The sequence below is a fragment of the Sesamum indicum genome, linkage group LG4 (genome assembly GCF_000512975.1).
Source record: "Sesamum indicum cultivar Zhongzhi No. 13 linkage group LG4, S_indicum_v1.0, whole genome shotgun sequence".
Taxonomy (NCBI): domain Eukaryota; kingdom Viridiplantae; phylum Streptophyta; class Magnoliopsida; order Lamiales; family Pedaliaceae; genus Sesamum; species Sesamum indicum.
In genome coordinates, this window is record NC_026148.1 from 1,304,454 (window position 1) to 1,327,053 (window position 22,600).

A 22,600-nucleotide genomic window follows, 5' to 3' on the forward strand; every position below is an offset into this window, starting at 1 on the left:
CCCCCACATTCCACACTACTGCATTAATCATCATCAACCGGGGTGGGGCTACGTTGATTAGGACCCCTTGAGGAATGTTCTGCAATAGTATCATCAAACAGAAATCAAATGTATTATGAAGGACTACCTCAGTACCTCGGCTATCCTGCTCCGATGGCTCCCGCTCCATCTCCTTCGATTGCATTGATGATTCAAGCGGAGTAGCAGGAGGCGGCTCAGCCTACAGCTTTGGAACATAGACATGCACCGATTTCGTTGCAGGTGGCTTAGCTATAGGGCAAGAGGTCTTAGAATGGCCAAAAGTGGCGAAATGAGTACACTTTTGGTGGTAACTATTCATACTCCACATCGATCTTACACAGGATTTCGACCCCCTTCTCATCTGGTGCCATAATAATGAGATGTTTAGGCAACTTAGAGGAGATATCAAGCATGACACAAACACGAGCAAAGTCCAGTCTCGTTCATGCCATGGTGATGCTATCCGGATAGAGGGGTTTTCCAAAACCACTGGCGACCGTATCAAGCCCTCTATGGTCCACAATTCCACTGGTAAGTGTCGGACCATAATCCACAACAAAAATTGAGTATGGGTATGTTTACGAAGTGCCATGCCCGGTTCCCATCGTTGTAGAACTGTCGATTGTCCATGGAACAACCATGGCCCACCTTCGATAACCTCTTCCATAGCCGCCTCCATTTTGAATTGAAAGAAGTAAAATCCCGTGGTCGTAGCAGTAACATTCTTAATGCACGGCCAAGTTGTATAAACAAATTTATGAAGATGATAAAAATAAGGACGTTTACCAAGGAAATAACCCACGGCCGTGGCCTGCCAACAACGTAAACCTGCCTGGATATTTCAATACTTGGCCAAACAACAACTTCACTATTTTGCACATTCTGAGATATAAGATAAAGTTTCCAACATGAATTATGAAAACCGACAGCGGTTTCATCAGGTTTATCCATCACAAATGAAGTAGGTTGCAACTGGATCTTACCAATGTACAAACCCATCGTAGCCGCAGTGGTGGAAGCGTCGGGAATCAGTGTTTGGAACGGCAAGATCGTGGGAGTGGTCAAGGCCCGACTACGTGACTCCAATGGGGAACTAGTTGCAGTGAAAACCCTAGACTACATGGGCACAAGTAGCGTAGTGGCAGAGACCCTAACTGCGAATTGGGGAAAGACTGACGGCGCCCTCTCTTCAAGAGTCATCGTCGCTTGCTCCGATACTATGGTGAGGAAGGCGAACGGAAGGGTGGCCGAGGGTTCACCAAACTTCTCCTTCCAACGAGCATGGAGATCGTGGAGTGCTCGCATCGAAACCTCATCTCCTTTATCACTGACACGATTGGCCAGGAATAAGAATTCGAAAAAGTTAAGTTCAGATCGAATTCGTTCATCAAAACCCTCCTACCTTGAGGGTTCGTGCGCCGTTCGTCGTCGCCGATGGCAGGCTCCTTCCCGTCAACGCCATCATCATCGTCTACTAGACCCTTTGCCATGGGATCCGCCTCATCCTCTTCGTCGGCGGTAGGACTAGGGGAGGAGCCATGTGGTTGTGTGTGTGAAGTAGGTGTAGGAGTGTGTGTGAGAGAACATAGAGAATTAGAGTCCATATTTTTTCAATTGCCTCATAAGTAGAGTAGGTGGTATTTCTACTGTAATTTTCGTGTGAACATTTAAGCTCTCGAGTCCATATGGGTATGGTCTTTTCCTCTACCGTCTCCCCGCCTTAGTCTAGGACATCGAATCAGGTGTTGATTACCATCTTTGACTAGCGTCTATACTTCATACTTGAGATCGCGTCACGCCAAGTTTCTCAATATAAGAACCTCTTTTTCCCATTCGATCAACGACCATGGTCACAGATGCATAGAGCGTGAACGCATCTCCAAGAACATAGGAGATATCTCTATCACATACTGACAGGGGACGGATCCTCTTCTTGGAACTCACCGTTCTCGCTACATCGCACTAGATAAAACTTATGATGATCATGTCTGTGACACAATCACCTCTTGCACAGATCCAAGATACAGTCATCGTATGCACATGACTGCTGTGATTCCTCAAATCTGATGACTACTCTCGTACTAACAGAGCCAGCAATTCAAGTCATACCAACCAAGCTTCCAAAACTTCCATATAACGATCTCAGCGAGTCAGTTCAGTCAGTTGACCACCTTGTCAACTAACCTACTGAAATTGCATAGACGTCCAACCAACGTCTGTCGCCAATGAAATGCAACACTCATCTAATGAATATGATACTCAGTGCAAGTCTCAGTAGGACTCTCGATGTTCAGTCTCGAGGTTATTAAGTGCTCTGTGGGAATCTGTTGTAACGTCAAAGAAGTGCTTAACGTAATTGATAAATTCAACAGACACATGTACCAAAGACGAATACTTACTATATTCGTCTGGACAATATTACTTATATAAAGATTACTTAAATGATTTCCACAAATCGTGGATCCAATTGACTTTTGGTCACCTATTTCAATAATTTATGTGAAGTGTTATACCTTTCTTTTTACTACCATATCCTGATGTCTTTTATTTTTGTAGTTTATTGGTATGAAATAAGTTTAAACTATTCATTTATTAACTATTGTTTGTATAAAAAATATCAAAAAGTAATCTAATTAGATGTATCCATAGTATCAGTTTTAATTTGTATTGCCATGTTCTATATCTATACTAATTATATTTACTATCAATTATTAAATTTTATCAAAACATTCTATACATTCTTCATTAACTTCTAATTTAAAATATTATTACAACATGTTATTATTTGAAACTTTTAACTTCATAGTTTTAGTATGATTTTTTTATCTATCAATTTATATAAATTTAATTGGTATTATTTGTTTCTTATTTAACAATATCTTACCTATTATGTGCATACACGATTAACTAATATTGAAAAATCAAATACTATGAGATTCACTTGATAATTAAATTTTCATATGCAATTTTAAGTTAATAGAAATGATTGGTTTTATTTGGGAATATTTTTGGTTCATTTTAGAATGGGAACAAATACATTATTATTTTATACAATATTTCAATGCTATTCATTTTAATTCTATTGTGCCATAATAAATTATTTTTTTAAAATTATTTAAGAATATATTCTATCAAATTAAATGCACAGAAATATTATTTTCCTATTTATTTTTTTTAGTTGGATATATTTATCATTGTCAAAATAGTTTACCGGTATTGGACTCTTAAATAGAATCTTACTCTTTTATAATTAGTTTCAATTTATTATTGAAAAGATTACTTAAGCATGGATATGAATGTCTATTATTTATATATTATTCCGACGCTATTTTAATTTTAACTTTGCCCTAGTAAATTAATACTTTTAAACATAGAAATATTATTTGTCTATTTATAATTTTTTTAGTTGAATGTTTATCGTTGTCCAAGTAATTTAAATATATATTATGACTCTCAAATAGTGTTCTTTTGATAGAATTTTATTCTTTTATAACTACTTTTTATTTATTATTAAAATGATAACTTAGTTAAGGTGTATAGATGTCTTTTCATAATAAAAATAAACAAATGAAATATTCATACTTTTATATATAGTATAGATATAGATAGATCTGAAAATAACTTCCAACAAATTAATAACGTATATTATGTGCCTATTTATTTATTTTAGTGAAATATATTTATCGTTGCCCAATTATTTTAGATGTATTGGGATTTAGAAGTCTTAAATAGTTTTCTTCTGATAGAATTTATTCTTTTATAATTAATTTTTATTTATTATTAAAAAGATTACTTAAGGTGTAGATTTCTTTTCACAATGGAAAGAAAACATAAAATTTCATACTTTGATATACAGTATAAATATAGATATAGATATAGATTTATTAAATCAAAATGGTAACTCATACAATAATTAAATCCTGTATTTCATTGATTGTATATATGTGAAAAACGATTACGGTGAATTTGGGTAAATTACATAGACATCCTTTGAGATTAGATTTAGTTACAAAGACAACTATACTTTTATAAATTAAATGTCTTTTCTGAAAAACAAATACACTAACATTTTAAAATCAGCAAACATACAATTACACCATTCAATACCCATTAAATATGTCTTTAAAATACCCCCATTATGATAAATTGGTAAAGATCTTTAACGGCGTCAGTACTAAATATTTTTAGAATAACCAAGTTTGGTCTCAACTTGACAATCATATGCTTTATAAGGAGTATTTAAGTAATTAAATCTAAGTTCAGGAGAGTTCGTAATTATTATACAATGAGGTTTTGAATATGATTTGCTTTTGCTTTAAAATTTTAATGTGACATCTATTAATTAATTTCTAAGCAATTCTAATTATTTTCTTATAAAATTAGCATTTGCTTTACTGTAAGCCAGTTTACATAAAATGTGAAACACCTCAAAAAACAAGATTCAAATGTAACTTTGTAATATGCAATTTTCCAACAAGAGTAAAATGTATTTCATAATTTAAAATCAGTCATTATCTTTTTACACTCTCCCCATAACTGGAGGGACCTCCTTAATGCACCTCCAATCGTTAAAGAAAAGATTCATGCAATTTTTATGATCTACCACTCTTTCAGCGAATAAGGATACATTATGAATTACAAACCCAAAGCCCAACCCCGCCACAATTCATGTTATTTTTAAGTTACATAATGAATACTTTTATCTATTTTAGAAATAATTTTATGATGCTCTAGTATTCGAAATACTCGTGGAACAGGTCCCCTACTTTTAATTGTCAAAGTGAGCCCTTTATTCTGAATTCTTAATTGAGAATGAATCGAATCTCATCCTACAACCCGAGATGTTCAAAGGTGCAACTACACAAGCTGAGCAGAGAAGCTTGCGCAGGAGGGAGGCAAGTATTTTTGCGAACTTCGGTTGATTGTATGGATGATTTTGTTGCAGATAAGCCTTTCTGTCCACTTCCTATGCATGTCAACCAATCTACCTTTACCTAACTGCATCGGATCGGGATCTATTTCTCAAAATCTACTCAGAGAAACTCCTCGCAGATGATAGTCCCACCACCGAACCTTTTTTATACACTTGCGTAAACGATTCCTCGCTATCACAAATGACTGTTTTCTTGCTATCTAGCCAGTCTTTACAGCACTTGGGAAAAGATTGACCATCAAACTACAATATTAATGCATATTTCATGTAGTCAAACTTCTAACTGGATTGTAAAACTAGTAAAACCTATATTGCAAATATATTATTTACTTTAAGAGGTGTATTTATGACTCAACTATTGATATAAATTGTATATGTTCGTATTTTTAAATTTCATGCATTATCTATGAATTGAAGGACCGACAAATAAAGGTCATCGTTGTTTGTGTCGTTATTTGTTATACCCATTACAAAGAACCTTTACGAATAATTCTCAAGCGAAGCTCAGGTTGAACTATTTATAGATTACTATAAATTTATGTGTTTAACGTTGAGTAGTAAGACTGAACATATTACCCCGTACACCCTTTTTTACTATCTTAAACTAACGTTGACACCCTATTATAAACACGCTAAAGATAAAAGCAAGGGCATTTGATAAGCGGTGTGAGAGTAATTCTACATACATAGTGTTTCTGCAATCTACAGTGTCAATATAATTTACTCTAAAATTTAAAATGCGGGTATGAATTTTGTCAAAGTAAATATTTAAACAATAATAACAATATTTATTGAGACCATACAAAACAATATTCCAAACTCGAACTTGTATAGCAAACCCTCTTTCGTGCAAACAGTGGGTATGCCTAACTCTAGGCGTATGCCAAAGAGAAACTGATGAATAGCTTTCCGAATAAATAAGAGAGGAGAAACAATAGCAATATTTAAACAAAAGTCACGAAATTAAACAAATTGCAGAGAAGAAAGGAGAGAGAGAACATTAAATAAGAGAAGAAAATTTCAGATCATACCAAGCACGAGAATATATTAGAGAGCAAATAACTGCCTCCAAAACTACATACCTTACCACAATCTATTGATACACCGTACACAGAACATGCTCGTATCTGTCTCACAAGTTGTTACTAATTTCTAATCAAAATCCAGAAGACACAGCTACATCTGAGACGCATTTTGGGTACTAGGGACCAGGTTAAACGGTTCACATACACAAAAAAGTTCATTCTTGACTGGTCATGCCCCTTTAATTCCACACTTGTTCAAAATTTTGCTGAATAATTAGCATTGAATACTTAAAAATTGACGGTGCAATCTGATTCTTGGGTTGAGTATGGGTCTGGGTCGGAGTCAAGATCAATCAGGTTCAGTCAATCCCAGAATGTGGACCAGTACTACTTACTTTAGCTAGATAAATAAAAGCAAAGGTCAATCTGTCGTAACACTACACTTCCCCAAAGGGTTAGAAGTTAGCGGCATAGTCTAGGCAATTTGTGAGCTAAAAAATTCACTATGTCAAAAGTTATCACGGAACTCAGTCTACGTGTAAAAATTGCGTACAAGTAGGCATCAAAATTTCTCCTCCACCAAGATAAAGATAACACTACGTGATCAGCAATTTAATTTCCCAAAAGCATAAATTATCCAGGAGAGTGCATTTGCTACGTGTATTATGTGCAACGTTTTACTGTTGATAATGGTAGACGCTTAGACAGAGTAGATACGATAAAGTGTTTAGAAAAGAAAAAACAGAAAGGAATATTTTCTAAATTTATTTCAACGGACTGCATGCAATTATTTAGTAATATTATAGATATGACCTGAATTTGAATGCACCGTCGAGACAAGTACACAGTACATTTATGCAAAAACAAATAACTCACAGCCTTCACGAATCAAGCGTACAGCATTCAGAAGAAATGGAGATCAGAAACAAAATGATGCACTTAGTGCCGCTGGAGAGCATGAGTCAAGTACTAATCTCAGTAAAGCAAAATTTATAACATATCTCGTAACTGTATGTTATAACTAACAGGGACAAAATTTACATAGTAAATGTTTCAACATGCTCTTTACTTGGCAGCACGAGTACACTAAAAAGGTAAACATGTACTATCGAGGCGGCTTGAAGAATTAAAAATGCAGTAGTCAAAAAGAAAGCTAGTATTAGCAATGCTTTAAACTGTAGTCCTCACTAATTCTGGTTTATGAGATATACGGTATAATTACAAGCATTGGTATAATAAGCAAAGAGGGCTTACACTTAGTATGCGCCCAGGAAGGCATTTGTCAGGGCAATTTCTAATATACAATCCTGCAAAGCGTCTGCAGAACTTCCCACCAATTTAATTCCATTCTGATCTAAAACAATATTTCTCTTGGAGCACTATTTGCACCCAACTCCTCGCACACCTACAACCATAAACACTTGAAAGATGAGCAAGAATTAACCATCCAGCATGAGAAACAAGAACGCCAACAGTCTGTCTAACAGTAAAACATTAACCTGGTTATCTATGCTGAAGTAGAATAAGAAACCTAAAAGCAGATGAAAAATAATTGTATATGTGCATGTATATAACTATAGGTTTTTTATCATAAAAAGTGGTGTGAAATTGTTCGAAAACAATAAGGTAATTGTTGTTTGAAAAGGGCGTTGCTTCCTGAGCAGGTTTCATTGGCATACAAATAAGGCGGAAAAAACTCGACCGCATTCCAGTTTATCTTCCAGCCTTCATAGAAAGATATTTGTGACTTTGGGGATAGTTACAAGAAAAAGCAACTCTGTTTAAACAAATCATAATTTCAAAAATTATTCCCCACAGATTGCATCCAAACTGGATGTAGCTAACAAGTAGATGACAATTGGATGGTAAGTGCTAATCCCTATGAAGTTCATGCCAAAATCCAACTGTCTTTTTCCTGCTCATTAGACCCAAATCTTTCCACGAGACTCAAACTTTTCCCTTGATAAACGAATAACATAACTCTCCTGATCATTCACTACAAGTTGATGAGCATATAAGCACCCTGATTCATCTCTGTGTTTTCTACAATTCAATCAAATTTGATTATCACTTTCTTTATTTTCTACAGATCCCACCTATGAAAGAATATATGAAGTTCGGCATAATCGGTTTCAAATAAGAGCTTGTTTATGCAACGGACAGCATATTGTCACTCTCCCAGTGTTTTTTGCACCAGATCTTTTTGTCAAACAAGTAATCTAGTTACTATCTTACAAAAAGAAATTTCAATTACATTATGAATTATTTTTTTCACAAAAGCAGAGATGACGAGTTTGCCCACATAGATAGTGTAAAAGAAAGATAGAATAAAAGAAACCGACCATGGACCTCTCATAATAACTCTATGCTGGTCTCCAATTGCCAGAAGGCATGTCTGGTCTGCAGGGAATCATAGGAACACCATGAACTGTAACAGACAGAATACCAAGTTGAATTAACATGAGTTGCAGCACTAGTGGTAATGGAACTCACGCTATAACAAGCATTCTATACCAGAAAGATTACCTGGGATTTGAGCAGCAGAAGGCAGATTATTTGGGGCAGAGGGCTGCAAATTAACAACACTTGCAGGAGGTCTTTCACGAGGAGGTCCAAAATAACCTTCAAATAGATAACACTATAAATACTCATGAAAATACGTTGACTCACTAAAGTTCCAGTTGTTGTAGGGTCAGCTTCAAGATCAAAGGCAATGATCACCAATTGAGTTAGAACACCAGGAAAAGTATGAACAGAAAAATATATTCATTCAGATGTCTACAATAAGGAGAATACTGAAATTTCCATAGAATAAAAGAGAAAGAGAAGTGTTAAACCCACAGGAAAACCCGAAATGCCAGGAGGGCAAAAAACAAAAAGAGAAGGAAAGAAAAAAATCCATCATCATCACTCTCTTTTCGGGTATTGTAATTCTAATTTTTAAAACCGCTTCTTCGAGACCATTTTAAAATACATATCAACAACTCATTCACTTGTAGTTAAATATTACTATTACTTTGACCCGCATCCTAGGAAAAATTCTCAGATAGCCTCGTGTATTGCCGAGAAAATGCACAACTGGTAGAGCAGGGAAATCACTAGGTACATTTTTGCAGGAAATAAAATTTATAGGAAAGGTAAATCTTAGAGTCCATTTTCTTCAAAACAATGTTTCCAAGCAAATATATATTTTTTCCCTTTTGCAAAATATAGCATCACATACACTCAGAATGTGTGTTCAAAGTGCGTCTAAAAGCTTAAAGTTTCAATCCTACAAAGGCAAGACAACAGTCAACCCTGAATCAAGTTTTCAGACCTGGTGTGAATTTTCTGGTACTTACCATCAAAAATTACAAAGAAAAACTAAACTGAAATACAATCTTCAAGCATTATAGTTACAAATCAATTTGGTCCTCGGGAAAGACGAGCACCAACTATCCACTATATTTCCGCATCAGTTTGGCACTCAAAAACAGAGTTTCAGTTCTCCTGGTACTAACCAATCTAAAATAATAGACAGAAGCCAAATTGAAATACATTCTTCAGGCATTGTAATTTGTATTAACAATCTGCTATCTAAGGGTGTGTTTTCACTCTTAAGGTTGATGCTACGCATACCAAGCATGAGCAAATTGGCACAAATTAAGCGGAAACAGCACAACTATGCAACAGGCAATAAAATGCAGGGAAGTTTATGGAAAAACAAAACCTCAAACTGCTTCATCCTACTTCACGACATATATATTTAAGTCGGCAATTCCTATACAAATGTTAACAACTAAACCAGGAAATATATCAGAAGTTGGACACTGCATGTACAGCGGTAGCTCACACGTGAATATACTTCCACGTATCAAAGGTATCGTAAAGAAGCAAAAGCCCTCGGTAAATGTTAGAATACTTGCCTAAAAGTCGTGGCTATTACTGCACTAATTCATATATTCTCTATGTCCTATGATTCACTGGGTAAGTTATTATACTAAAAGCATGTCAATGTCAGCCATCTGAATACATAAAGTACTTTGAAATTCATTAACTATAGCATACAAACTAATATAAGGCTGGTAACAACTCTTCAGCATGAATATCTACCTGGATTAAAAAAAAGAACAATGGTACACACCTTCATTCGAATAAGGTGGACCGGAACATGATCTCCCTCCTGGTATCCACCCACCACGCGGACAATCCGCATTAAACTCATTTACTTGCATTTGCGTTTGTTCATTAGCAGCATATCGCCGGGGACCATCCGAAAAGTTTTGCAATGAGTAAGGGGGATATTGATGTTGCTGGACGGAGTTTGGATAGGAGAAATGACTAGGTGCACGTTGAGGTAGGTGTTCGGGATGCACAGGCCTTTGTGCAAAAGGTGCATGACCAGGTACAAATGGTGGCCTGTGTTGTGTAGCTTGTGGATTCATATATGCCTCACCTTGTCTATAGTCTCCATGCCTTGATGAATTATAGCCAACATGTTCTCGTGCAATACCAACCCCAGAAGGGGGAAAGCAAGATGATTGCTGCGTCAACACTTCATTTCTGGCAGATGCATCTATATGGGACCCACGAGCATTGGAAACCACATGGGAACACTGATTTCCCTGGAAATATAAGAGCTTACAATTATATGAATCAATGCTGTATCAACATAAACTGATAAGCACAGACCAGAAAAGCCAGAAGACTTACAGAGGCCGTCGCGCCGATCTCATGCTGTAAAGAAGGTAGAGGATAAGTTGATCGTGGGGAATGTGATATCGCAGATGGAAGTGGATGCATATGTTGAGACATCAATGGAGGCTGAGCCGGAAATGATTGCTGGGAAGGCAATGGTGGAGGAGGCCCAACTGGCGGCGTAGAACCAAAAGGTGGTGGGTTAGGTCCAACAGGTGGTGGTGGAGGACCAACAGATTGGGGATTAGGTCCAGTGGGTGGTGGAGCAGCAGGTTGTGGCGGAGGTCCAACAGGTTGCGGAGGAGGACCAGTAGGCGGTGGAGGAGGACAGACAGCTGGTCGAGAAAATAGATGATGCTGTGATGGGGGCGGTGGCGGTGGTGGTGGCGGTGGTGGTGGTGGTGAAGGAGGTGGGGGTGGTGGTGGGAGTGGTGGTGACAATGGAGGTGGCGAAGTGGGTAGAGGCGGAGTTACAGGCGGAGATCCAGGTGGCAATGGTGGAGAGCCCTCCGGCGAAGGCATCCACTCAGCAGACATGTTATTAGGGGCTGATTCAAGTATCCCATCTGAATTTGGCTCAAGCACACCAAGCCCAAAAGAACCATTGGTAAACAGTGGTTTCTCGTCCCTTTGGTGCCCAGAAACATCTTCCATTTCAAGTTCACCATCAACATCCTCCAAAATGCAATGTCGTCTGTCACTTGGAGTAACACTGTGATTCTCAGGATCTCTGCTTGTAGCAGGGGCAAGTTCAGAAGGTGATGTATCATTATCTTCCTTGCATAACTTTGTGGGAAAACTATCCTCATATTCCTCTTCTTCATCAAACACGTGAGCTGACAGCAATCCAGGTAACTGGAACGTAGCATTACTGTAACCAATTCGGAACAGGAAAATATATGAACATTAGATCAAGGACAGCATGGTGGAATTAAGATGGTCTAGCAAAGATGATTATGAAGCCATCAAGAAAAAAGTACCTAGATGCACACTGACTCATTACGATACACTTCACTCCTAGAAACTTAGAGATATATGTGATATAAATTATTATGTCTTGAGAAATTTTAATTTCAATGTAGAAGCAGAGTCAACACAATGGATGAATAAGCTCGGATAAAGGGATAGGAAATTGTACTTAAACAATGAAGAATTATATATTGTAATCACATGGCAGCATCGCAAATATAAAACGCAATCCATTATTCTTTAAGTAAATGAAGTACAGCACTCACCAGAGAGCAACTCAAAAGCACAATAAACAACCAAATTCAGCAAAATATTCTAACATTTGTAGCTACACAGCCAAACAAAAAGGAGATAACATCACTAGCGATTGAACTGTAGATCAACAATCATACCATCCAACTTGATCCAAACCACATAATATAGGGTTTGTTGAACAACGCACATAGTATTTGATTGCACTCTTAGTTATACGGGCATCCAAGCAGAAAATATGAGAGTAATCAAGCTATAAATTTACTTCACTTCTCACTCGAGTACCCAAGTCATAGATAAATGAAATAAATACCAAGATCTACTTCCCAAAGTCCAGGGCAACAGTTGAGTTCCAAGTTCTACCCATAAAGGACGATCGAACTTCTTATTGAATTTTTTGTTTGAAGTCACAGTCTCTGTTAGTGTTATGGAAACTCTGGTGGTTTGTTCCTGGGAGGAGCCCATAATCTCTAAAACCATAGAAAGTTGTGAAAATTCTGTTATAAATCATCTCGTAACTGAGTTACTGAAGGCAGTTTAGCCGTTAAAATAATATGGAACAGGCCCAGCAACCACAAAACTTTCACCAACCACATATTTCTATTAGTTTGCTGGTCACCTGGTGCTATTGCAAGTGAAATGGAGAGAGCTAGAAAGACCAAATTCTGCTAAAAGAATGATGAAAGGCGGAATAGAAAACAGAAAATTACTGAAGGAGAACAAATAGTAAGCTCTAGACCTTCCATATTCGTCAACAACCATTCCCTCCATTTCTCTGATAGGATCATCAATAGCCCGCTCAGCTCTAGAAGGACGTCTCAGCGACAACCCAACAGATGCATCATCATTTACAACTCCTATATCACCCATGTAACGGCGAAGAACAGATTCTGGCAAGATTTTCCTCTCAAGCCACAGGCGCAAGACCTAAGAAAAGTAAGTGAGTAATTCTGCACCAATTCTAAAGACTCATATTTACATACATTATAGTCACCTTATGACACTGACGGCGATTCTCTTGAGCACCTGCACCAGCAGGAGCAGCAGCTCCAATGAGACGGGGCAATGCTGCTTGAACAATAGGAATGTAAGAGGCTCCTGCGATTCCTGAGGAAGATTAAAAAAAGCAACAATATGAGAAAAAATCTCCATTGGATGGGAACAGTAAAAAGGAGAAGGTGGGCCAGATTTTTATCTCATGTTTTTTTGCGGGAAAAAGAAAGATGACAGCAACAGAAGAATTAAGTTGGCGTATATATTTTAGAATGATCAGACAGCATTACCAGAACTCATTAATGATCTAGATTTCAAGCATTCACATCTATCAATAAAGAGGAAAGAGAGTTGAGGGGTGCAGCGGGCAACAGTGTGTAAATGTGAGAGAGGTTATTTTATTGTGGCAATACAATATCAAACTTTCTGTACCTCTCTGACTATGTGAGCACTGGGTTATCGAGTCAACTAGAAAAAAAAGGTCCACTCTGCGATGTAAACTTGGCTCATTTTCCAACTTCTGGATGAGAAGCTCCACAACCTGCATAAATGGAGCGTTTTAGATTTTAATTTTCCAAGAAAACATACAGCATATTAGATGCCTTACTCAACAAAGAAAATGATGCGGATACAAAAGCTATAACATAGATAATATCAACTGCAAAGCACCTTGGCCCAGTGTAAGCTGTATCATACTAACCAATGGTTGCATAGACTAAGCAAGTGAGCAAACCACTCATGTTCCTTAAGGTCTGCTAATAGTTTGTGCTAATGCTAAATTTGGAACAAAGATAAAGGTTAAACCGGACAAATTGAAATTTTAGAAAAGGTCTTCTGTAAGAAGGCCTTCCTTTGCAATTGGATGCTCTTAAGAATCCTAAGAATCTTATTCAATGGGAATTACTTTTATCAAACTCTCCTGTTATTTCTTATTTGTTTCAGCAACAGCACTTACTTCATCCTCTTGAGTTCACATCCAGGCAGCTAATATTACACAAAAACTCTTCTTAGAGAGCTTGCTTTGCAACGGAGTATGTTTTCTAAATCTTTTGAAGCCATAACATCTCCCTGTTCCAGTCAAATGATATAAGGTTTGAGCCCTTTTCCATCTCCAGCAAGCATTTCAGAAACCCCAGTACTGCAAAGTGCAACTGCATTGCTTTGTACATGAAGCCAGCATTTCTATTTACTTCCCGCGACATATTAGACAAAGCTACAATTTTGTCATCTTCTTAGCTCTTCATATATGAACTAACCCCCAATTTGATCTACCTTTTCATGCAATAGTAGAATTTCGTGCAGCATCTAAATTCATCACTTTTTTTGGCTTTTGGCAAAACCTTTAAAATCGGAAAAGATGGTATTAACCAAATCTTTACACAAGTGTTCAGCCTCCCTTGAAAATACACTCATCAAACAAGTGTAATGATGATCCAACATAATAAACCTCACAACAAGTGTAATGATGATCCAACATAATAAACCTCACAAAGTTGATAAAGGCTAAATGCACAAGGGTTTGCCATCTATTCAACATCTGTGAACAATATCCATTATGACAGGACTAATCAAACTGGGAGAGCTATAGAAGGAAGATATTACACACTTATTACCTACCTCATTGGCGATACCATACTTTGCACAATCAATTGCAAGACGAGTTGCGCGACCAATACTCTCTTTCGTCCTTGACAGTGTCTCTATCATCCCTTCAAAAGCATCCCGAGCAACAGCGGCCTCAGTACCCCCACTTAGGGAACTTCCAGTACCCAGATTGCCTGAACTCACCCTCCTCTCCTCAAGTTCTTCATTCTCATGTTGATTAATAGATGAAAATTGGTGAACATCAGCGCATGGAGAAGTTGAATGTATTCCTTGTACACCAGGTTGGACTGTGTTGCTTGATTCATATGCTAGTGTAGCAGGGGGCGGGCTCGGGCTCCGTGCAGACATGTCAGCATCAGGAAATGAAAGAAGCAGAGGATTTCCATGAGAGTTCTGCAAGTGTGCTTGTCTTTTTTTTGCCTGAGCAGCAGCAATAAGATGTTTCATGGACATGACCGAGTCAGGAATTTTCGAATTAACCAGAAAACTTGTTTTGCCATCTTTACCACCATCCAGCCTGGGCAATGGCAAATTCAAACATAAGCAACAGTAACAAAAATAATCATAATTACTAATCTTTAGTACACCAAGAACTTCTTATTACCTTTCACCAAACGATGTGTGGTTTTCATTTGGAGGCCCGACTACAACAACAGAGTCATTGATCCGTAAATCTGACTTTGGAGTAGCTTTACTTTTATCTCCAGAAGAAGCTGGCTTGCTTCGGTCACCTAGTGATTGAGCGAGAAATGAAGTTGATCTATCAGAAGCTGAAGCACTTCTGCTGTCTCCCGCTGGAGTTTTCTTCTGAGAAATATTAGCAGGTGCCTTGCTGGAGTGCTTGCTGTGCACTTCTGCTGACAGCCTGGTACCACCAATAGAATAAGGGGACCTTTTAGGAGAAATTTGAACTGGTTTAGCCTCCATAGAGGGCAATTTCTCAGTGTCCTGCAGTGGACTAGGAATTACATGTGCAGCTGATAATTCTCTAGTCCTCTTCTCTGTATCTTGCTGAGTTGCTGGGGATAACACTTTATTGGACATATGACCAGATTGTACCTGTTCTTTTATCCCATCATCAACTGGTCCTGAATTTTTTGAGACCCCTTGATCATAGACACAACTTTCACTATGCATTACAGGCTTCTTTCTTGAATCTGACACCTGTGGAATAACAGAAACCTTATTTGTAAATCCTCCATGAATTGGGGTTTTAGGTGATTCATCATCCTCATCATCAAATAGGCGGACAGCTCTCCTCTTTGTTGGTAACTGCATAACTGGGGACCGGACTTTGTTAGGAAGTACCATATCACTTTGCCGAGATGCGGAACCTCCCAATCTATTTTCAGAAATTGAAGCAGAACTAGACATTGCTTCTGATACTCGGCGCCGGCGCTTTATTGGGGGTAGATCATCTTCATCACTGGAAAACTTGGGGTCATTTGTACTCATCTGCAGCCTGAGGAGTCGGCTATTCTCAGCCTTCCCACCTGATGTTAGCCTTTTAGACTCTATACCAGTAATTTTGTCATCAAGAACATCAGGGCTAGTAGAATCCCTTTTCTTGCTTATTCGTGCTCTTATCATGCTAGCGCCATCTCCAGTATCAGCACATTTTGACATTTTGCCTGGAGGTGAGGCTTCATTTGTCTGAAACCTTTGTTTTTCACGGCCATGCTGGGCCTTTATCTTTTTCCTGGAGATAGCTTTATTATGCTCCTCAAAACTTACTTCAGCATCCTCTCGACCATTATCTTCTGTCTCAGAACGCCTTTTAACTTTCAGCAACTTTTTTTCCTTCCTTTCACTGCCAATATCTAAACCTGATCTTGAATTACCAGCAGATGAGACCTTCATGCTGCCACCAGAAACACATTTTCTTTGAATCATTTCTCCAGTACGATCATGAGGAACAGCTAAGCCACTATTCCTACGTATTGCACCCGCAGGTTTCTTCTTAGATCCAATTGCCAGCTTAGTTTTAAGGCCATTTGTCAATTTATTATGGTCATCATCAGAAGACCTACCCGCCACTTTGATATCATGAGAATCATCCTCATTAACAAGGGAATCATGCGATGGGCTAGATAATGGTACTGAATCCATTACTAGATCACTAGTATTTGTATAGGGCTTGCTCCTCTTTTCTGAAGATACATGTGGAGACAAACTATGATTCACGTCATCTGACAAGCAAGGCTTTACATCTTGACATTCCACCTCACCCTGTCTTTGTGAACACCGCTCTAAAGCAGCGCCCACGTCCGTAGACCCCTTGATCTCCAACTTACAGTTTGATACTTTCCTGTCACTTCCATCATTTCCATTAATCCCTGAGGCCTCATCTACCACAGGATCAAGAGAATGTGCCTCAGACGCAAGAGACAGTGCACTTTTATCTCTCACCCCATTTAAATTTCTGAGCTGCAACTCTTCAAATTCTTCACAAATTTCCTTCACCGCTTGAGCAAAATATTTGACTGTCTTACCCTGGCATCTAGCGGACAATTTATTTTTTGCTTCAATGGTGAATGCCTGAATATCCGCAGGAGCAACAAAAGCTCTGTAAGGGAAGAAAAGTCAAAGAAAATATTAAAAACTCTTCTGTCACATCCAAGCCAATATGGAAATAAATACAAATAAAGCACATCAAGAACAAGATAAGAGGAAGTAGCTTTATATCAATTCCTTTTACAAAAACAGGTAATGTTTCCAAGGGAATTGCTCAAATATGCAGCTCACATCCTATCAACGGAACATCTTCATATATGAAATTACTAATCAAGGAAACCACATGTAATTACATCATATTAGCAAGAACTAGGAAAAGTTGCCCCACATTTAGATGATTCACCACCAGCACCCACCTTCTGATTGTCATATCCTGATGCTAGTTACTGAAATGGTGGTAAAAGTGGTAGGTGGGAATTACACTTCAACATATCAAGAGTTGTATATAACTAGATATAAATTTTAAAATATGCTTTCAAAAAATCCAAGGAAAAACAGTTCTTATACGGCTAATAAGAAAATCAAGCAAAAGTAAAGAAGCGCCCCCATTTTCAGAAGCAAGGTAAAGGCAAAAGATCAAGGACCAAATATTCTAAATAAAAAGTTAATGGAACATGACAAAAGGTCCAAAACCTTAAAAATAAAGCATAAGAATTCTCTAAATAAATGTACAGTATAACTTGTAGATACATCCAAGAAAAGGCACAACACTACAGAACACATAAATGCCAATGGATCAAGTACTTGGCTAACAAGAAGATTGCAGCACAAATTTGATTCAGTTTTACCTGTCAGCAAGAGAAAACTTAACAAAATCTTAATGACTATAGCAAACATTAGCTGTTTTACCATTTCCTTATTGGATTACTTATAAGTAAATTAAAATAATATGACGCTTCACCATTAGGATTGTTTCTAAACTCTAAAGGGTCCAAATATCCAGCAATAGTTAAACACAAAGATCAGTGGCTAAATGACGCATCCAAAACATTCATATATCACAGAATTGCATCCATTTCCCGCTCTTAAGCATTCATTAATACAATTTATCACAGAAGAGTGACGGTTTACAAAATAATCATATCTATTAATATAAAATTCACAAAGTTCTCATCCCTACTTTTCCAATTGCACTGAATCTCCTCTCAGCATCTTCCATCTCATCTCACCATTTTATTGACAACCGTAAAAAGTTAACTTGTTAAGTTTCTTTTCCATCTCCAATCCCAATTCATTCTATTTCGTTTTGTCTATCATAACCCATTTAATTTTTATTTGGCAAGTATTTATAGTATTTATATGATCATTCATCAAAAGCCAAATGATGACGGAATTGACAGATTATCATATTTCCTAAAACATATATATACATATTTATATGTGTATATAAATGTATATACTTCAGTTACGGTCCTGAACAAGATAAGCCTTCAGCAGAATTATACCAAGAATATATGAACATAAACCATTTGTAGTTGCAAATCAAATTATCCCATCATCTTCAAGATTAATGAACATTTGTCTCATTTATTAAGGCATCCTCATGCAGAATTGAAAATCTGAAGCAAATGTAGTGCAAAAAGGGAAACTTCTATGACCTTCCATTTTCTTCCATCAGACATAACGTAGAAGACTACTAACCGGCCTCAGATCATCATTAATTGAACGAGCATCCCAAGTTTTCATTTCTAACTTGGTATATATAATTTCCTATGGATCTTTAAAGAATCAGGATATTCAGTAATCTTATGAGACATTTTATTTCCAAAAGAATCTTTAGAAGGCAAGTCATATAGGCTTCCAATGTTACAAAAAAAAAATATAATGTAACATACAAATCGATAACATAGAATGTGTTATTTCCTCATCAATATCCAGTATCCACAACACGAATGTCAGGAGCTTTTTTTACCATACAAGGTAGTCAGATTCTAATTATGCTTCCTTGTTAATAATGGTGGGACACCACAGTCACGTGTAAAAATCATTTTAATACCTGACTTTGCCAGTTTGCCATGATCGAACTTATACATGAGTTTCTCTAAATGCTCTAATATTTCGACACAAGTTATTAGAAATGCTCCAATTGATACCCGAGTTTGTTGTAAACATCAAACTGGTACTTATTGGACAGGCTCCATCCAATCCTCCATCTAGAATCTTTTATAGTGGGAGAGAAGTTAAACACTGATTTAGTCTGTTTAACTTTCATATATTAAATCTTATCACCACCATTACATAAATAAAAAGAAAAGGCAGAGAGAATAACAATGCAAGTCAAAGTTTAGAACAGCATGGATACAAAAGTCTCACAGAAAATCCTTAGAAGAAATAGAAGCCCCAAAAAGGTAAAGGAAGCCACAGTCACAACCTGCAGCTTATTTAAAGGTCCCTTCTTGTATAGTTGTTAAGGACGCACCGCGCACCAAGGAGCAAAGGTGCCCTGGAGCCATGGCGCAGCGCGCGCATTTTTAAATTACGGCGCAAATTTGCATAAATAAATTATATAATCATATATAAATATATCTTTTAACTTCAATATTACACAAACAATTAAATATAAATATTAGAAATTATATTAATCATTATATTATAAAATAAATGTGTAAAACAACTAGTAAGGCTTTTTCTCTTCTTTTCGGTTTCTTTTTTTTATTTTTCTTTTACATTATTCTGTAACTTTTTTAGAAAAAATAAGTTAAAAGGTTTAAAGAAACCCTACATTCTCTGTAACTTTCTTTTAAATATTTATTCCCTTTTTCTTTTTTTTTTTCTTTTCACCTTGTGTGAAACCCTAGTTTTGCGCAGTAGCCGCCACCAAAGCCCCAGATCGGCATTGTCGCCGGAACCCTAGAGCGGCGCAGCCTTCGCAAGCGTACCCCGCCCCTGTAGCTGCCCTCTGCCACTACCGCGTCTTTGAAAAAAACTGGTGTTCGCCCAGACGCTTGCAGAAGGCGCGCCTCGCAGAAAGCGCCTTTCCGCCGCCATGACAAAGCCCAACGCCATTTTCTGAAAATGGCACTGGGCTTGCGCCTCACGCGCCTTGCGCCATGGCGCACCATTAATAACTATGCCCTCTTGCTATACTTCTGAAATGTTCAAGAATAATGGAGATGCAAAGAACACAAGTTTGTCATTTAGAAGCTAAGAATAGTTAGTTGGTCTTCAGCAGTTCATTTTACTGTCACTAACTAACCCAATGAACAATTGCTGCCAGCACAGAGAAAGTTCACTTACAAACATCAAAAGAACCTTATCTTCATAGTCACCCAGGGAGTCGAGTCCTTTCAGCATTTGAACAACTAAAAGGAAAGACATAAGAAAGTTGCTTACATCTCTGATGTCCCAAAGAACTGGACGAAGTACTTTTTAGGGTCAGGCGCACGCTCCCAGTCTTCTGGTCTGCTAATCTGGAGGTTAAAGCCATAAGGTTACACAATGAACAAACAACTGACATGTGATCATGACAGACAAAACAAAACCACGACAGAATAACCCATTAGCCAATTTTAGTAAATTAATGTACAACTAAACAAACACCAGAAAAATAAAACACGTGGCACGGGATTCTAATAACCCAACAGATAAGATCAAGAGAAAAATAAGTTCGTTTAGTTTCAACGAATAGGCAGATATTTGGCAGTGTGTCATCATAGTGGCAGCACAGTGAGACTAACAAAAACCCTGAAGAGAAGCAAGATCAACAATTGGAGACATGCAGATACATGGACCATACACGATAATTATGCTATGGCATTCATGTCTGCCAAAGACGTACACGTGCCTGCGGGAGTGGATGCAAATGCATAGAGATAACACATTTATAACTAGCTTAGTTTCTTCTTTAACCCTATACTTGCCTCCACTGCCGCAGGACCTTAAACCAGACAGTTTAGAAAATAATGTTTTACCCGAAGCACCAACACCTGGTACGGAAAACACCAATAAATCTGTTTGGCCCCTCTTATGATTATAGTCGATGGTACAAGTGCAAGATTATCAGAATTATAATCTGCCTTGAGGGAGTACTTCCCAATCAAAGTTAGCAACTCAACTGAACTCCATGAAGTGATAAGCTCAAGCAAAAGCGAACCAAGTAATTCACATTCCACACAAAGAAACTAAAATTCTCAAGAGCAGGAAATCTACATAGAAAAATCAATTGAAAGCGGGCGATGAAAGAATGTAAAGGAAATCAGAAAAGAATTGAAGTGATTAAGAATGTACCTTGGCAGGCCAAGCAGGAAAACCCTTGACCTTGGCCAAAACGAGATCGCCCAAACTCAACTCGCTCTTCGTCTTAACCCCTTTCGCTCCACGCTTGCGCCCTGGAGCCATGCCCCTCCAATTCCCGTCCCCGTTTCCCTATGATTAGCAAAAAATACCAATGGAACAATAACAAAGAACCCTAGACACGAAACTAGATATCCGGGGCAGCCCCCGAGAAACGGTGCAGGTATCCGGCACTCGCCCTTGTCTTTTCTCCTTTAGGCGCTCCGCCGATCACATAGAGAAGGCAAAAGAGAACACCTTTTCCATGCAAAAGATGAGGCGGTGGTGGTGGCGGTGGCGGTGGATGAGAGAAGACAAATACTGTGTGTAAGCATGTATGTAATATCTGTTGTGAAAATCATATAATTGGGAGGAAAAGGTTAAACGGGGAAATACACAACCGGAGCAGGGGTACAATAGTACTTCTAAACCTATTTATTCGTCATGTTTTCCCATAACCAATATTTTCAGAGTCAAATGAAAAATTCAACCGAGTAAATTACACTAATCTAATCGATTGGATCGAATTCAAAAACTAGTTGGCCCGAACTATTTTACATATATACATATATATAGCATATTAATAAATGTTTCTAAATAAAAAAACATTCAAAAGTTTCAACATATATTTCATTCAATTAACAACAATAATAATTTTCATTTAACAAAGAAACAAACAATAATAAATTTAATAATTTATAACAACAAAATATAAATTATTATTAATTTATTTCCCATAATTAAAATAATAACTGAGGCCCCCTAAAAAAGATTTACCTTCAGCCCAAGAGCAAGGAGATGGGACTCCAACCCTAGCCAGACCAGCCCATAGGTCGGGCCCTTTACATCACAAACTCGTAGTATCTCTCTAATTTGGGAAGCCTAAGGATAAAGTCAGTTTCAGCAAACCTAGTTATCATACACGTGGTTGGCATGTCAAGACATGTCGCAGTAAAAAATCTTCAGAAAATTCTAAAAGGCTCGGCTAGAATTGACTCTTTAGTCAACAGGTAACTACATCCCTATATACCCAGATAGATTAGGCAATGTTTGGTCAAACGATCATATCTTCATCTAGATAAGTCAAAATACAATGATTCTTTTTTTGTTACAAAGCTAACACATGCAGCCTAACGACACCGGATTTGCCAAAACGAACCCTCGAACCTTGCTTTACGATTTGTAAATGAAGGTATGATGCAGTCATTTTTGTAACATAAGCTATCACACTCAAACTCACATTTTTCAAGCTATTTTCAACATACTTTGGCAGTCCATACAATTTTCTTCACTGTCACACTATTTTTAAACATTATCCTCACTTTAATTCAAGTTTTTC

General features: G+C 37.5%; 1 protein-coding gene across 4 annotated transcripts; it reads right to left on the minus strand.

The window, feature by feature from the left end:
* Positions 6,950-21,609, minus strand: LOC105159790 (ENHANCER OF AG-4 protein 2). 4 transcript variants are annotated; one of them, XR_002286885.1, is made up of 12 exons: positions 21,217-21,609; positions 20,323-20,399; positions 15,080-17,041; positions 14,488-14,992; positions 13,303-13,411; positions 12,872-12,984; positions 12,617-12,804; positions 10,672-11,527; positions 10,103-10,583; positions 8,506-8,675; positions 8,329-8,407; positions 6,950-7,384 (listed from the first exon to the last, which is right to left on the minus strand). XR_002286885.1 is itself a non-coding variant. In XM_011076979.2 (12 exons), the coding sequence occupies exons 1-11, from the start codon at positions 21,325-21,327 to the stop codon at positions 8,343-8,345; spliced, it is 4,563 nt and encodes a 1,520-aa protein (XP_011075281.1). In that variant the 5' UTR covers positions 21,328-21,607; the 3' UTR covers positions 6,950-7,384; positions 8,329-8,342. The 4 variants fall into 4 exon arrangements, 2 of the variants coding, with proteins under 2 accessions (XP_011075281.1, XP_011075280.1); XR_002286884.1 differs by having other exon boundaries at positions 8,322-8,407; XM_011076979.2 differs by having other exon boundaries at positions 8,506-8,601; positions 21,217-21,607.

Bases quoted from the DNA above. Each gene is read 5' to 3' on its own strand.
- LOC105159790 (XM_011076979.2), bottom strand. From the start codon at position 21,327: ATGGCTCCAGGGCGCAAGCGTGGAGCGAAAGGGGTTAAGACGAAGAGC. The intron at 17,042-20,322 runs GTAAGCAACTTT...CTTCCCTTACAG, and splicing joins TTCTTTGGGACATCAGAGAT to AGCTTTTGTTGCTCCTGCGG. The intron at 13,412-14,487 runs GTAGGTAATAAG...CCATTTATGCAG, and splicing joins AGTATGGTATCGCCAATGAG to GTTGTGGAGCTTCTCATCCA.